The sequence below is a fragment of the Gadus macrocephalus genome, chromosome 14 (genome assembly GCF_031168955.1).
Source record: "Gadus macrocephalus chromosome 14, ASM3116895v1".
Classification (NCBI taxonomy): domain Eukaryota; kingdom Metazoa; phylum Chordata; class Actinopteri; order Gadiformes; family Gadidae; genus Gadus; species Gadus macrocephalus.
In genome coordinates this window covers 19,810,428-19,823,884 of record NC_082395.1, presented here as the reverse complement: position 1 = coordinate 19,823,884, position 13,457 = coordinate 19,810,428, and the positions used below count along the sequence as shown (strand labels likewise).

Here is a 13,457-nt window from a genome sequence, read left to right as displayed (position 1 = left end):
ACTCATGCCTAACAACACCGGCACACTTGTGTACGCAGAGAGCGGCGTGGAAAAATACGCACATTTTCAAACCTTGTTTCTCCTTCATACTTGTCATTACTGTTAGTAACCATTACTGCCTCTCTCTCTCTCTCTCTCTCTCTCTCTCTTGCATCTCTCTCTCTCTTGCATCACGCGCAATCCCAGAGAAATGCGCACACAAACTACTTAACATGCACTGTCACATTAGTAGGTCACATTTACATGATTTATTCCTACCTATGAATTCATACACACGGTCATATTCACATACGGATTTTCTTATCTGGTAAAGCCATTAAGCACTAAATTTGGATAATACGAACATTGGTATTTCTATTAAAAGTGCTATCTCTATATATTGAGCTTAAGTCACAATATCTGTAACTGAAGGAAGAAGAAATGCGTTTCAAAGTAAGGGATTGTCTGGGATTTGGCACATGAAAATAATAAATCAATACTTTGGCTTCGGTTTAGTGGATCTGACGCTGTTCCCCCTGACAGTCACTCTGCTCGGCAGGAAATGCCTCTGACGTAGCACTGGAAATAATCCTCTGTATTCCCTCTTTGTGGAGGGAGGCAGGAAGTGGAGGCTATTGATGCTCGGTGCATTAGACAGTAGACAGCTGCTTCTGTCTAATGCACTGGGATGCAGTGCTGCTTTGAATCTGCCGTGGGAGACACAGGGAGAGAGATTCAGTGAGAGATAAAAGAGAAAGTGAGTGTGTGTGTGTGTGTGTGTATTGATGCATCTTTACAACCCTGCTTATACTTTATTCATACATATAAATAATAACAAACAAAAATATATTTTTCTAAAACACATTTTTACTCATGGACTTTGATTAGTATTTGTATATAGGTTTATTTGTAGACAATGAAAGAAATGTGTTCATGTCACAGACAAGTTCATGTCACAGACCATGAACTTAATGTAGACTAAGACCAAGGGCCGCCTCAATTGTAAATATTTACATTATTCTGAATATCCTATTTTGACATGCAGGTATATTTACCTACCTCTAGAGGGCAGCATTCCTCCTTTTATTTAGTTGAGCACCAACTGTATTGTAGTTTTCGGCTAGTATTTTGGGTTGAGTTATGGAGGGTGACATTATCTTCTCTTAAGCATGTGGCATGTGTGTGAGTGTGTGTGCCTGCGTGACCACGTCAAAGTCTCTTTCCAATAAACGAATCCCGTTGAGCCGTTATCCGCGCGGCCGCCTCAGCGTGACGTTGATCAGTGACCAGCGTGTGCCTCTCTCCCCCAGCTGCTGACGTCCAGCGGCGACGGCACCTGTGCCCTGTGGGACGTGGAGAGCGGCCAGCTGCTGCAGAGCTTCCACGGCCACACGGCGGACGTCCTCTCGCTGAACCTCGCCCCCTCCGAGACCGGCAACACCTTTGTCTCAGGGGTGCGTGACCCCCCCCCCCCCCCTCCCTTTTCCGGGCATGATACCGTGTGATCGTGCCGGTAACTGTGACGCTTTGTGTGTCCTTCGTGTTTAATGATTAGCTTCTGTGTGTGTGTGTGTGTGTATGTGTGCGTGTGCGTGTGTGTGTGTGCGTGTGTCTGTGTGTGTGTGTGTGTGTGTGTGTGTGTGTGTGTGTGTGTGTGTGTGTGTGTGTGTGTGTGTGTGTGTGTGTGTGTGTGTGTGTGTGTGTGTGTGTGTGTGTGTGTGTGTGTGTGTGTGTGTGTGTGTTGACATCAGGGCTGCGACAAGAAGGCCAACGTGTGGGACATGCGCTCCGGGCAAAACGTCCAGTCCTTCGAGACCCACGATTCAGATATCAACTGTGTGAAGTGAGTACCGTGTGCGAGTGTCTCAGCACATATATCACCCTCATGTATCACTCTCTCCGTTCCATCCCATCTTTCTTTGTGAATTCACCACAAATGAAATGGGATTACCAAATAGACCCTTCAACTTGAACTATGCACGTCTTCTCATTAAGCAGCCTCTAGTGGCCTGAGTTGTAACTACAGTTATTGCTTTATCATTCCGAAAGTAACATGAATGTCTAAGATGTCTGAGAAATTCTGATGAACTGATTGTATTGTCTTGTAGGCGGGCTCCTTCTATTCATTTAGCATTTTTTTGGCTCAACGGGAAATTCCTGAAATGGGAGGGCATGTGACTTTGATAATACTAATACGCTAATATATGGACTAAGCTCTTCAGAATTAGATTACATCCTTCCGGATGTTGATTGAGTCAGGCCAAAGTGTGTGTTTAGCAGCCTGTTTGCTGGCTTTGTTAAGAGGGAGGGAAGAATCTGCACGTGATGCTATGTTGTGATGAGGCGCTGCCGCCATGTCACCCTACCTTTGTTTGTGTTCAGGTACTACCCCACAGGAGATGCCTTCGCCTCGGCCTCCGACGACGGCACTGTGAGTCAGCTGCTCCTCCTCGGGGTGTTTCTCGCCTGGTTGATCTCCCAGCGATGATATGTCATTAGGTTCCCAAAAGTCCACAGATAATAACCCCCTTGTGTGTTGCTCGGATCCCCTTGCCTTCCAGCAGTATGGATTTTTGCTGAGGTGGACACAAACATCCGAAAGGTCATTTGGGTATCTCCCGTATGGGCCTGCAGGGGTCAGCGATTACAGTGTAATCTGCAGCCATGTGCTTTTTGTTGATCTGTTGTGAAATCCTTTGTCTGTGTTGAGACTCGAGGTCAAATTCCATCTTGCTGAATAATGCAACAAGGTGAAATGTTCCAGGTCATGTTTTTTTGTTTTTATTTGTCTAAGCATGAGGTTAGTTCTACACGTCACACATTAACAGGTCTGGACAAATCCATGGACATATGACTCATGTCTCACCATAATCATTGCTTGGAAATTGGAGGCCAGCTAAAGGTCCCCAAGTGTTACTCTGCCTGTCATCAGAGGTGATGCTAAGCGGTGCTTGGTCGTGTCTGACGCTGCGCTGGTCTTTGTGACCCCCAGTGCCGTCTGTACGACCTGCGGGCGGACCGCGAGGTGGCCGTGTATCAGAAGGACAGCATCATCTTCGGTGCCTCCAGTGTGGACTTCTCTCTCAGTGGTGGGTGACGGCAGCACTCACACTGCAGGCCGCCGCCTTTGTCCTGTGGGTCTCCCACTGAACACAGCTTTCAGAATCACAAGAAGTTGCACGGGGGCTATGATATACAACTAAAGTATTTTTGTGTGTCATAGTTGTACATAATATTAATATTATATAATAAATAAAAAAAATATTATATTATATTTTTCTCTCTGTTTCTCTCTCTCTGTCTTGCTCTCATTCTCTGTACCTCTTTCTCTTTCTCGCTCTCTGTTTCTCACTCTCTGTCTCTCTCGCTCTCTGTTTCTCTTTCGCTCTCTGTTTCTCTCGCCCTCTGTCTCTCCCTTTCTCTCTCTCTCTGACTCTATGTCTCTCGCCCGTCTCCAGGCCGCTTGCTCTTCGCCGGCTACAACGACTACACCATCAACGTGTGGGACGTCCTGAAGGGGAACCGTATCTCCGTCCTGTTCGGCCACGAGAACCGCGTCAGCTGCGTCAAGGTGTCGCCGGACGGCACGTCCTTCGCCTCTGCGTCCTGGGACACCAGTCTGCGGGTGTGTGACCTTCGACCCCTGGACCCCTGGTCCTCACCAGAACCATACCTTGGGGCGGGCCTGGTGCCCGACCCTGCTGTTGGAATGATGCATACACATACATGTAGATTTGTACATATTGTTTGTATATTTTGGGGTTGATATAATTGCATGTTTTACTGTATTACCAACTGTTTTATTTGATTGCCTTAACCTAGCAATTGTAAGTGCTTGTCACTTGTTTCTATGAACATCCTTACTGTACTGACAGCGATATATTGTTGTTTTCTCTTTCTTCTGACGATTGTACTTATTGTAAGTCGTTTTGGATAAGTGACTTTTTTATGTTGGATCAGAGCAACGGGACAATTAATAATATTTTGCCTCCTTCTCAACCTCATCTTCAGATCTGGGCCTAGAATCGTGGCGTTTCCATGGTGACCCACGGAACCCGGATACACAGGGTACAGTAGGCACTGCCTGGAGAGCCAGTGGCGGCCAACGTCAAATGATGAATGCTGGTTCCCCATCTCACACACACACACACACACACACACACACACACACACACACACACACACACACACACACACACACACACACACACACACACACACACACACACACACACACACACACGCACACACACACGGACAGAGTTGGACTCAAGTTGTATCGGTATATTCTAACAATGTATGATGAGCCCAAAAGTGTCCCATGGTAGATGGCGAGCAGGGTGTTAGGTTTGTATTGCTACACATCGCTTGACAACTTGACCACAGATGTATTGTATTGTATTAGAAACAATGGTTATAATATTGTATAAATAAAAGCCAACGTTAGACAAATAAACCCTAAATGACCTCTAGAATGGACTCCCAAAAGCTTATGCTGCATTATCCCGTGACACAATAGACCTACTATGGACTCACTGAATCCACGGTTTCTTAGTATTTACCCCAGAAGGTAGTGGACTGTTCAGACCAACAGTGTTAAAGCACAACCACCCCCCTGATTATGTCTTCCTACGACCCCCCCCCCCCCCCCCCCCCCACTGGGACGGACCCCAGTGGAGACCTGCCTGTCTGCTCTTCTGTTGTCACATGACTTTTACCTCAACTTGACTTGCCAAGCCATTTCCTTGTATAACAATTAAAAAGAAAAACATTCAAAGGGATGATGACTTTGATTCCTGTGTGTGTGTGTTTCTGTGTGTGCGTGTGTGTGTGTGTGTGGGGGGGGTGTTGGTGTGTGTGTGTGGGGGGGGTGTTGGTGTGTGTGTGTGTGTGTGTGTGTCTGTCTGTCTTTCTGTGTGTGTGTGTGTGTGTGGGGGGGGGTGGTGTGTGTGTGTGTGTGTCTTTCTGTGTGTGTGAGTGTGTGTGGGGGGGGGGGGGGGGGGTTGGTGTGTGTGTGTGTGTGTAAAGGGGGTGATTCGATCAGAACCAACTTGATCAGCGCATGGTTCCAACTGCTGATATTCTCATGAACTACAAAAGCCAACTTCAGGACTTTTTCCAACGTCTCTTTAAATGATGTTATTATATTACCGATCGTGGTTATGTCTAGTTTCATACAGGATTTGCAGGGAAATGTTTGTGGGACATACTCTGTGGGACTCTGGATATAAATACAAAAGATGACACAAACAACAGATGACTAAAAACAATGCTATCATTCCACATTTCTTTAAAAAAAATAGAACCGGCGGATTTTTCCTGCTTCTTCCTGCTTCTTATTGCAAAATTGACCCAGGAAACGCGTGGAGTGTATTTGCATAACTGCGATCTGATTGGCCGACGGATCAGGCGCTGCCTGAAAAGTTGAACATTTCTCAACTTTTTGACGCAGGCCACGGAGCCGAATCAGACAGACCCTACTCTTCCCGGGGGGCTTGGGAAGAAGACGATGGGTGTGTCGCATAGACGTCGTCATCGTCTTGCCGTCTTCCCCGTTCTGTGATTGGTTCCCCATCTCAGGCGAAAATCGGATCCATCCAGTGCGAAATGAAATCGCGCGCAAAGCTGGCTGGCTGAAATTTGAGAGGGGTTCTGGGAGTGTCAATGGTAAGATTTGTGTAACCAACGAGAGAGAGGTATATGATCAGTTAAGCATGACGAAGGAGAAGTGTATGGAAGTAAATATGTGCCATCGGATTTAGAAAATAAAAAGCCATTGAATTCTAAGCACTGAATATTTATGCATTGAAATAACGTATCTGGATTTGAATTTCAACGTAATCAACGTCCCCGTTGGGGGACTTTGTCCCCAATGGGGAAGTTGACGTTGATTACCATTGGGGACGTTGATTACGTTGAATTTTTTATCGTTGACTATTTGATTATGAATTTTTAACATTGAAAAATAAAGCCGAATAGGAGTTAAATTCAAATCCAGATACGTTATTTCAATGCATAAATATTCAGTGCTTAGAGTTCAATGGCTTTTTATTTTCATCCGTTAAATCCGATGCCACAGATTTACTTCCATAGAAGTGACTCAAACATTTTGTGGTTGAGAGGGTGTATCGGTTTCCAACATAGGTTTCCACAGGACAAAATATGTGTGGGGGTGGGGGAATCTAGAGCGGTTCTCCACATGACGAAATATTCAGTTTCTATTGTCACACCAAATGGATATGTTCAACAAAAGAACAAGGAATTGAAATCTACTTGCAATAGGCCTAGGCTACATTCATTTCCCATGATGGCAGCAATGTTCCACTTTCAGCTGGAATTCACCGGTACATCAAAACCACGTGTCTTCTTTAGATTTCAGTTCCCTTTATTTATTCACACAGTTCAGCAGCGGCATTCATTCAGAATCAGAGCCCACATAAAAGCTGCTTTTAGGGCGACTATCACCAGCCGAAAAATAGATGCGCTATAAATGGTTTTGTATATAGCAGTCAGGAACATGGGTTTGGGCATAGTTGTGGAAGTGATGGTGTTAGAAAAATAGGTTGACGGGAATTAAAGTGCTGCACATCGACTGTACAAATGTAGATTAGTCATTACAAGAATTTTAATTCAGAAATCGAATCGCTAATAAAGTCTGAATTGTGAGATAAAATTCAGCATTCTGATAATAAAGTCAGAATACTTGGATAAAATCCGAATTCTGATAATTACATCCAGCATTAAAGGTTCATTTAAGAAGTCATTTGTCGCCTGGTCGCGGTGTCGAGTTTTTTTTTTTTTTTTTTTAAGTAGTTCACTAGTCGTAGCGTGCAATAATTTGCAGTGTCAGAATTCTGAGAATTTAGTCAGCATTCAGATTTCTCATAATTCTCTGACACTGCATATTAAAGCGCTACTACTAGCGAACTACTTTCAGCCTGACTGGCGAGAACTACCTTAAATGTACCTTTAATGCTAGATTTGCATGAACGCTTCTTGTGAATTAGTTTGGTTCGCTTACATGGAGCCGGAAGTGGGAGATTCCTGGGGCTTGCCCGCAACGAATATTAAATAGTCCGTCGAGGCGGAGTCAGCCAACATTGTGTCGTGTGCCGTTGCGACGGTGTCCTTCCGCCCTTGTACGTGAAGAGATCAGTCAGATATCGCTGGGAGGGTGAGCTTTGTTTAACATTTTATTGAATTCCATACAACTATGCGTTTGTAACATTTTATACATCAAAACTAAAACATGGTCTCCTCTTGTGTGCATCACTGCTGTGTAGAAGACAGCACTAGGTTTGACGTTAGTAGGCTCTCCGCGGTGCTCCGCTGGGTTCTTTGTGCTCCGCTCTGATGACAGTAACCCCGGAACCGACAGCTGCTGCCTGTTGGCCTCTTATGTCTTTTAGGTTTAGTTTACTGTTATAATATAGTGCTTTGGTCTTACTCGTAAGATCCAACCAGCGGGTATTCGTTGCCTAGTAATACTCTTGATGATACGGTTAGCTGCGGGCTAGCTGTATATAGCATAAGCTCACCGGTTAGCTGACGTTGAGCTCCGCGAACGGAGAATTGGATTTCCTTGTTCAGTTTGTACCCATAATAGTCGACATTTTTCAACCGGGTTTGCCTCCTTGGAGATATCACTCACATGTAATGGTTGAGGTCAATTCTACCAGAACTGAGGGATTGGCAACACAGATTGGAGTGCTTGGAGATTGGCCTAACGTTACAGCTTGTTTTAAAACTATTAAAGAGCCAGTGAGCGAGCCAGAACGAAGGCACACACCGGATACTGTGTCTGTGTGTGTGTGTGTGTGTGTGTCCGGGAAGCCCCTGTGACGCGTGTATAAACTACTTTGCTGCTCAGAAAGGGGTATTCACCATCCACTCTCACACACACCGTGGCGACAAGGGTCCCAAAAGCCTAACTTTCTCGCGGACACCGGAGTAAACTGCTGCCGAGACAGAGCTCCACACGTCCACACACACCGCGCCGCCGGTGCCCCCTGGACATGACTGCTTGAAAATGTAGCAAAAAGTACGCCAGCAGAGTGGAACATTGTGTTTTTGGAAGAATGTCTATACAAAATTAAAAAATATATTCTCTAAATTGGGGACTTATTTAAGTAAAAGTGATTAAAATGGGTCAGATCATATAAGACAATTTTTATTTATTTTGGGTATATTGGCTCTTTAAGTGGTCCGTTTAACAAAGTTTAAGCTCATCCAACGACTTTAGTGATACCAATGGCATAACCTTAAAGTTCAAAGTGTTCAACTAAACACAAATCTGTGGAAAAAACTAATTTGATGGTGTTCAATCGTCTTTCGTAGTTAATTTCTACATGTAAACAGTAACTAAGTCACAAACTCGAATGATGGCCAGTTGTCTAACCTGCATCAAAATGGCCATCTCTTCCAGAAACATGTCGTGTAGGCTGTGGAAAGAGACCCTGGCCCTGTCAGAGGACTACCTGTTGTCCTGCATTGCAAGCACAGGCACAGCCCCGCCGCCTCCCAGCGAGTCAGCCGCGGCCATGAGGGGACTGGCCCAGGACATGGAGCGGCAGCACTACGCTCGCTTCCAGGCTCTTGCCCAGAGCTTCCTGGCCCAGTGCGAGGCCGACGCATGCGCCGGCCTCCGCAAGGTGATGGAGGAGCTGGTGGGAGACGGACAGTTGAACTGGGGGAGGGTAGTGTCCCTCTTCACCTTTACCGGGGTGCTGGCCAGACAACTGCAGGAGAAGAAGGGGGTACAACTGGGGCAGGACCCCGGGACGGGCAGGGCACTGGGACAGGTTCCCGGCGGGAGCTGCAGGGGGCTGGCGGAGACGATAGCGGACTACCTAGGGGAGGAGAAGAGGGACTGGCTGCTGGAGAACGGGGGCTGGGTGAGTGTTGGTCATCATGGCTCCACTGCAATGCATGACATCTGCTTATCAACGACAAGCTATTGAACACAGTGTTGACCTGTTCCTTTCAGGTCAGGTCACTGATTGAACTGGACGTGTCATAGTTGATAACATGTGTGTGCTGTGGGTTTTGTTTTTTAAATGCTTATCGAAACCAGATTAATGTAAAAAAAAAAAAAGTAGTGGTAATTCTTTTATTTTTTTAATTTCCTACCACAGGGAATGCCACCCTTTACCATAAATGACAAATCAAACTGAATATGGGATTTGTATTATTAAATATGGCTTGCTTACAACTTGCCTGGGCATAGTTCAGCTTCCGTTTCCCTGTGTAGATGAACGCAAGTCTGTTCAGGCTCAGCTTCCGTTTCCCTGCGTCATTGAGCATGCACGTCTAGCACGTTGCAGTAATACCTTTTTAATTCTTACTGCTGCTAGACAGACCTGTTTGTTTCCCCTACTGATTACATCAACCAACCGGAGAATGTATACTTCTGTAAGGCGTTGTTGAGGCCTCGGCAGAAATGAGGCTCCTCATGGAGTCATCTTTCTAGAATGCAAGGAAGAGGCCTAATAATATCAATGATTTGCTCTAAAAATAGTCCTATAGATATGAGACTCGTTTAAGATCAACACTTCGCTAGTTATCCATAGTTTAGGGCGATTTAGACCTTAAATATTACTCATGGACTTAAATTTGATTGTTCTGAATAACTAGCCTAGGATTCCCTTGCTATCCCTAAAGAGAACATTATGCCGATCCAGCCAAACATTGTCTGTGTGCCACACCACCCAGACATACCTAGAGCTGAATGCTCACTTTATGAATGGATTTGTCAATGGAACACACACACACACACACACACACACACACACACCCTCCTTTTCAACCGGCAGCTGGCTCCAACAGCCACCGCAGTAGCCCAGCCAGATGGACTTCGTAGCAACAAGTCAAAGCTTCTCTGCTAAAAGGGCTTCAGTGGCATTACCAGAAAAACAAGTGGCTGTACAGCAGGCACCTGGTCCAGAGAGCAGGTGTTCCTCATGTTGTGGTTGACGGGCCACCTGCAGCCATGACACATGACGGGAAAACAAGAAGAGATCATATGCATATCATTAACTGCATTTACATGTTCAGGTTTCCAGTTTTGAGTATGTGGGTGGGGGGTTTCCCACCTCATCCACTAGATGCAATCTAACCGATATAAATAATAACTCGCATATAATAATAACTTCATGATTCAGTCTCCGGCACCTGCCTGCTTTGGCTCTGAGCAGGCTTTTGTTGGGACTGTCTATTCAGGGCCGTTAAAGAGGGTAATATTGTCAGGTGTTTATGAGCTACCCACCTCCCTGTTGGCCGTCTCCTGTCTAACTTTGTTTCTTTTGTGTCTGTCTCTTAGGAAGGGTTTTGTAAGTTCTCCAGCATCGCCCGAGAGGTGAACCAAGAGTCTTCGATGAAGACGGCGCTGTTTGCGGCCGCCGGGGTGGGCATCGCAGGCCTGACGTTCCTTTTGGTGCGCTAGCCGGCGTTCCCGTCTGAAACCACATGGTAGAGTTCATATCACACAGTTAGGGAGACATGTCACCAATTTGTTCTTTGACATGCAGGGTTTGGGGTTCTGAGCCTAGTCCACTGACTTTGGGGCCTAAACCCCCCCGTCAAGCTTCAGCGGCCTGGTGTCTTTAGCTCCTAATGATTGTAATAAAAGATCTCGATGCCTTCAGAAAGGATAGGGTAAACACTCGGTTTGCAGATCCCCTGACAAGTTAGTTTTTAAAGTGCGGGTTTCTGCAGGAGGTTGCTCTTAAAGTTTGTATTTTTGGCTGTGCAGCTACTGGGCTTTACATTTCAGTTTTCAGAAACATCGCCAGTTTTGTCCTAATTTTGTGTTTGCTGCATTTTTTCCCCTTGTGGTTTAGACCCATTCAAGTGTACAACGTATAAATTAATATATTATATTTATATAAAATAAAACTTAACTGGCCGTTTTCGGATCTGACAGATTCCATGGTTTTCTAATTCGTAGTATATTGTGGACTCTTATCAAATCTGGGGTTTTGTTGGTTGCCACATTTTTCTTCCGAATATCTCCAGTGTGGACAAACAAGACGTTGGTGCTAAAATATACATTCTTTCTCGAAAAACCAGGGACCAATCTCCAATTGAAACCATGTAACCCAAATTCAGTGGCTTTGGAAAATCCTCTACAGCATTTCTGAAACATATTTTTTCATTCTTTTCTTTCTATTTATTTTTCACTCTGATTTATAATTTTCTTTTTTTAATAAAACAATAAATTGATAAACAAATCAAAACCGAGTCGTGGTGATTAAAGAACCGACGCCGTCGGCGGGTCTGAGTCCACGCGGGCAGGTGCTGTTTCGTTTCAACTGCTGGTATGTTGACATCAATGCTGCAATAATAAAGCAAGCCGTCAGGCGTGGGCCTGTCAGGGCAGGCCTACAGCTCAGGGGACGCTCGCAATCCTCCCGCAGCCTGCCTGGCTGCTTGTCAAGCAGAAACGCCTTCCTTTTTTTCTTTTAATTTGTTATCTATTTATTAACCAGATGAGACTCGTCAAGAGTCAAATCTTTTTGCAAGAATCTCCTTGCAGCTATGGGGCATCAAACGGTGCATCAGGGTTACAGTCTACAGAGAATATTACAGGAAAGGACTGTCCTATACAAGCATACAGGATCTCTGCTTTCGGCCTAAAACCTCCGCCCTTAACACATTTTGAGTGTTCAATGACTTTCCTGGGATGGGGACTTCCCTGGGACTTTGTTAGGGGGGATGTACTTCCTTATTTGACTATCAAATGTATAATCTCCCTGGTGTGTGTGTGTATATATTGTTTTTAGTGTGCAAAGGGAGTGCAATACAAATATCTAGATGTTAGGCCTCTTCCATCAGCCTTGAGCAAACATTAGACAGAGACGACACAACAGCGCCCACTAGTGCTGTTGCTGAATTACTGGATTTCCTTAAACGACCAGACGACTTTAGCTTTCGGATGGTATTAGATGGTGGAGGGTGGACTACCCTATCCCAAGCCAAGTTGTTCTTGGGTCAAAGGTATATGGTTTTTAACCGGACACAACTTTTCCGTGCTTGACAGAACAAGAGATGTAAGCCCCTAAAAATTGTTAGTGCTTGGCACTTGGTTATATGAACATCCTTACTGTACAGACAGTCACCCACTGTTTCTCTTTCTTCTGAAAAATGTACTAATTGTACACTTTGGATAAAAGCGTCTGCTAAATGGCCTAAATGTAAATATCGGGTTGGAGGCATGGAGTTATCTGTCATCTGCAATAGTTTGAAGAGCAATTTGACATATGTATATACATAGGCCTACTGGTATGCGAATATATAAAATACTTATTCAATGGATGCATGGGTCATTCTGTGTTTGTTTTCTAATCAGAGAAGTCGAAAGAGCCCCAATGTATACGTTGATATGCTTGCAGCTGTGGTTTTTCGGCAGTTATGGGTAAATAGAGCATTGACAAGAGACGGGAGACAAAACAGAGTGCTTCCCTCGGGAGTGGTTAAACAAGGTCCCACCTGGCTTGAATTATGTACACAACATCATTTTAAGTGTGAACCTTCATGTCCTTGGTCTGTACTCCTAGCCAAAATTTGCTCCCAAGTTTTATATTGAAATATTATGTATATTTATATTCCTGAAAATGGGAGTTGAACTCCATTGACGCATTTATTGGCTAGACCAGTGGTTCTCAAACTTTTTACCATGAGTGTACCACCTTAGAAATGATTTGGCTCTCCAAGTACCACCGGAATTAAAATAAATTGCGTAGGCCTATAACTACATATATAGAGTTTACACAGAAGGCATTAATTTTAAGAATACGATTTATTATTCACATAACTTTACTTGACTGAAGCAACCAACTGTCTATAACTCATGCATTGTATTTAAACACTTGCAACGGGATAATACTAACAATTGAACAACTGCTTCAATGGGGCTACCCATCAAATGGGGATATCATCTGGCTTATAACATACCAGTCAATCTAGTGAGGTTATTAACAAGTATACTGCATTAAAGCATTCACAGCACTGAATATTAATTTTAACAACTGCAGTCAACCAATCATGTGAGGTAAATTGTACTGCATCAAATCATTCAAAGAATTGCACATGAATATTTAAATACTGGAGTCAAACAATCCTGTTATAAGCAATTGCAGCATTAATCATGCACAGCAAAGAGAGACATCATGTGTACTGCGAAAACACTAATCAAACTATCATGAGTAAGAACAAGTGTATCATAGAAAAACAACATATTCAGTATTAAAAAAATACTGCAGTAAGTGACATAAGTCAGAATATAAACTATGTTTAGGTTTCGAGGAGAATGTACTCAGGCACACATTGAAAATTAAGAATAAAAAATAAATTGGTAATGGCGACTCTGGGCCTATCATGCTTAGTGAGGTGTGATGTCTGGATCGATTGAGGTTAGCTTTTGCCTCAGACTTGGTTCAGTATCCAACCTGCTTCCAGCACTCGAGTTGAGGGGGGATGGC

General features: G+C 44.4%; 2 protein-coding genes across 3 annotated transcripts in view; both read left to right on the top strand.

The window, feature by feature from the left end:
* gnb5b (guanine nucleotide binding protein (G protein), beta 5b) overlaps positions 1–4,756 on the top strand; it is a 12,057-nt gene extending 7,301 nt beyond the window's left edge. Inside the window, exons 8-13 of the mRNA XM_060071409.1 lie at positions 1,290–1,433; positions 1,731–1,822; positions 2,362–2,410; positions 2,972–3,068; positions 3,438–3,604; positions 3,991–4,756. Coding sequence (XP_059927392.1) covers positions 1,290–1,433; positions 1,731–1,822; positions 2,362–2,410; positions 2,972–3,068; positions 3,438–3,604; positions 3,991–4,002 — 561 coding nt within the window. The 3' untranslated portion in view covers positions 4,003–4,756. The remainder of the gene's footprint in view (positions 1–1,289; positions 1,434–1,730; positions 1,823–2,361; positions 2,411–2,971; positions 3,069–3,437; positions 3,605–3,990) is intronic.
* Positions 4,757–6,995: 2,239 nt separating this feature from the next.
* Positions 6,996–11,213, top strand: bcl2l10 (BCL2 like 10). 2 transcript variants are annotated; one of them, XM_060071069.1, is made up of 3 exons: positions 6,996–7,153; positions 8,405–8,873; positions 10,298–11,213. In XM_060071069.1, the coding sequence occupies exons 2-3, from the start codon at positions 8,409–8,411 to the stop codon at positions 10,418–10,420; spliced, it is 588 nt and encodes a 195-aa protein (XP_059927052.1). In that variant the 5' UTR covers positions 6,996–7,153; positions 8,405–8,408; the 3' UTR covers positions 10,421–11,213. The 2 variants fall into 2 exon arrangements, with proteins under 2 accessions (XP_059927052.1, XP_059927053.1); XM_060071070.1 differs by lacking the exon at positions 6,996–7,153 and adding an exon at positions 7,165–8,020.
* The last annotated feature ends 2,244 nt before the right edge of the window (positions 11,214–13,457 follow it).

What these genes read in the sequence shown, in the direction of transcription:
- bcl2l10 (XM_060071069.1), top strand. Translation starts at nt 8,409, where the DNA reads ATGTCGTGTAGGCTGTGGAAAGAGACCCTGGCCCTGTCAGAGGACTAC. An exon ending in TGCTGGAGAACGGGGGCTGG is followed by an intron (nt 8,874 to 10,297) that starts GTGAGTGTTGGT and finishes TCTGTCTCTTAG; the next exon opens with GAAGGGTTTTGTAAGTTCTC.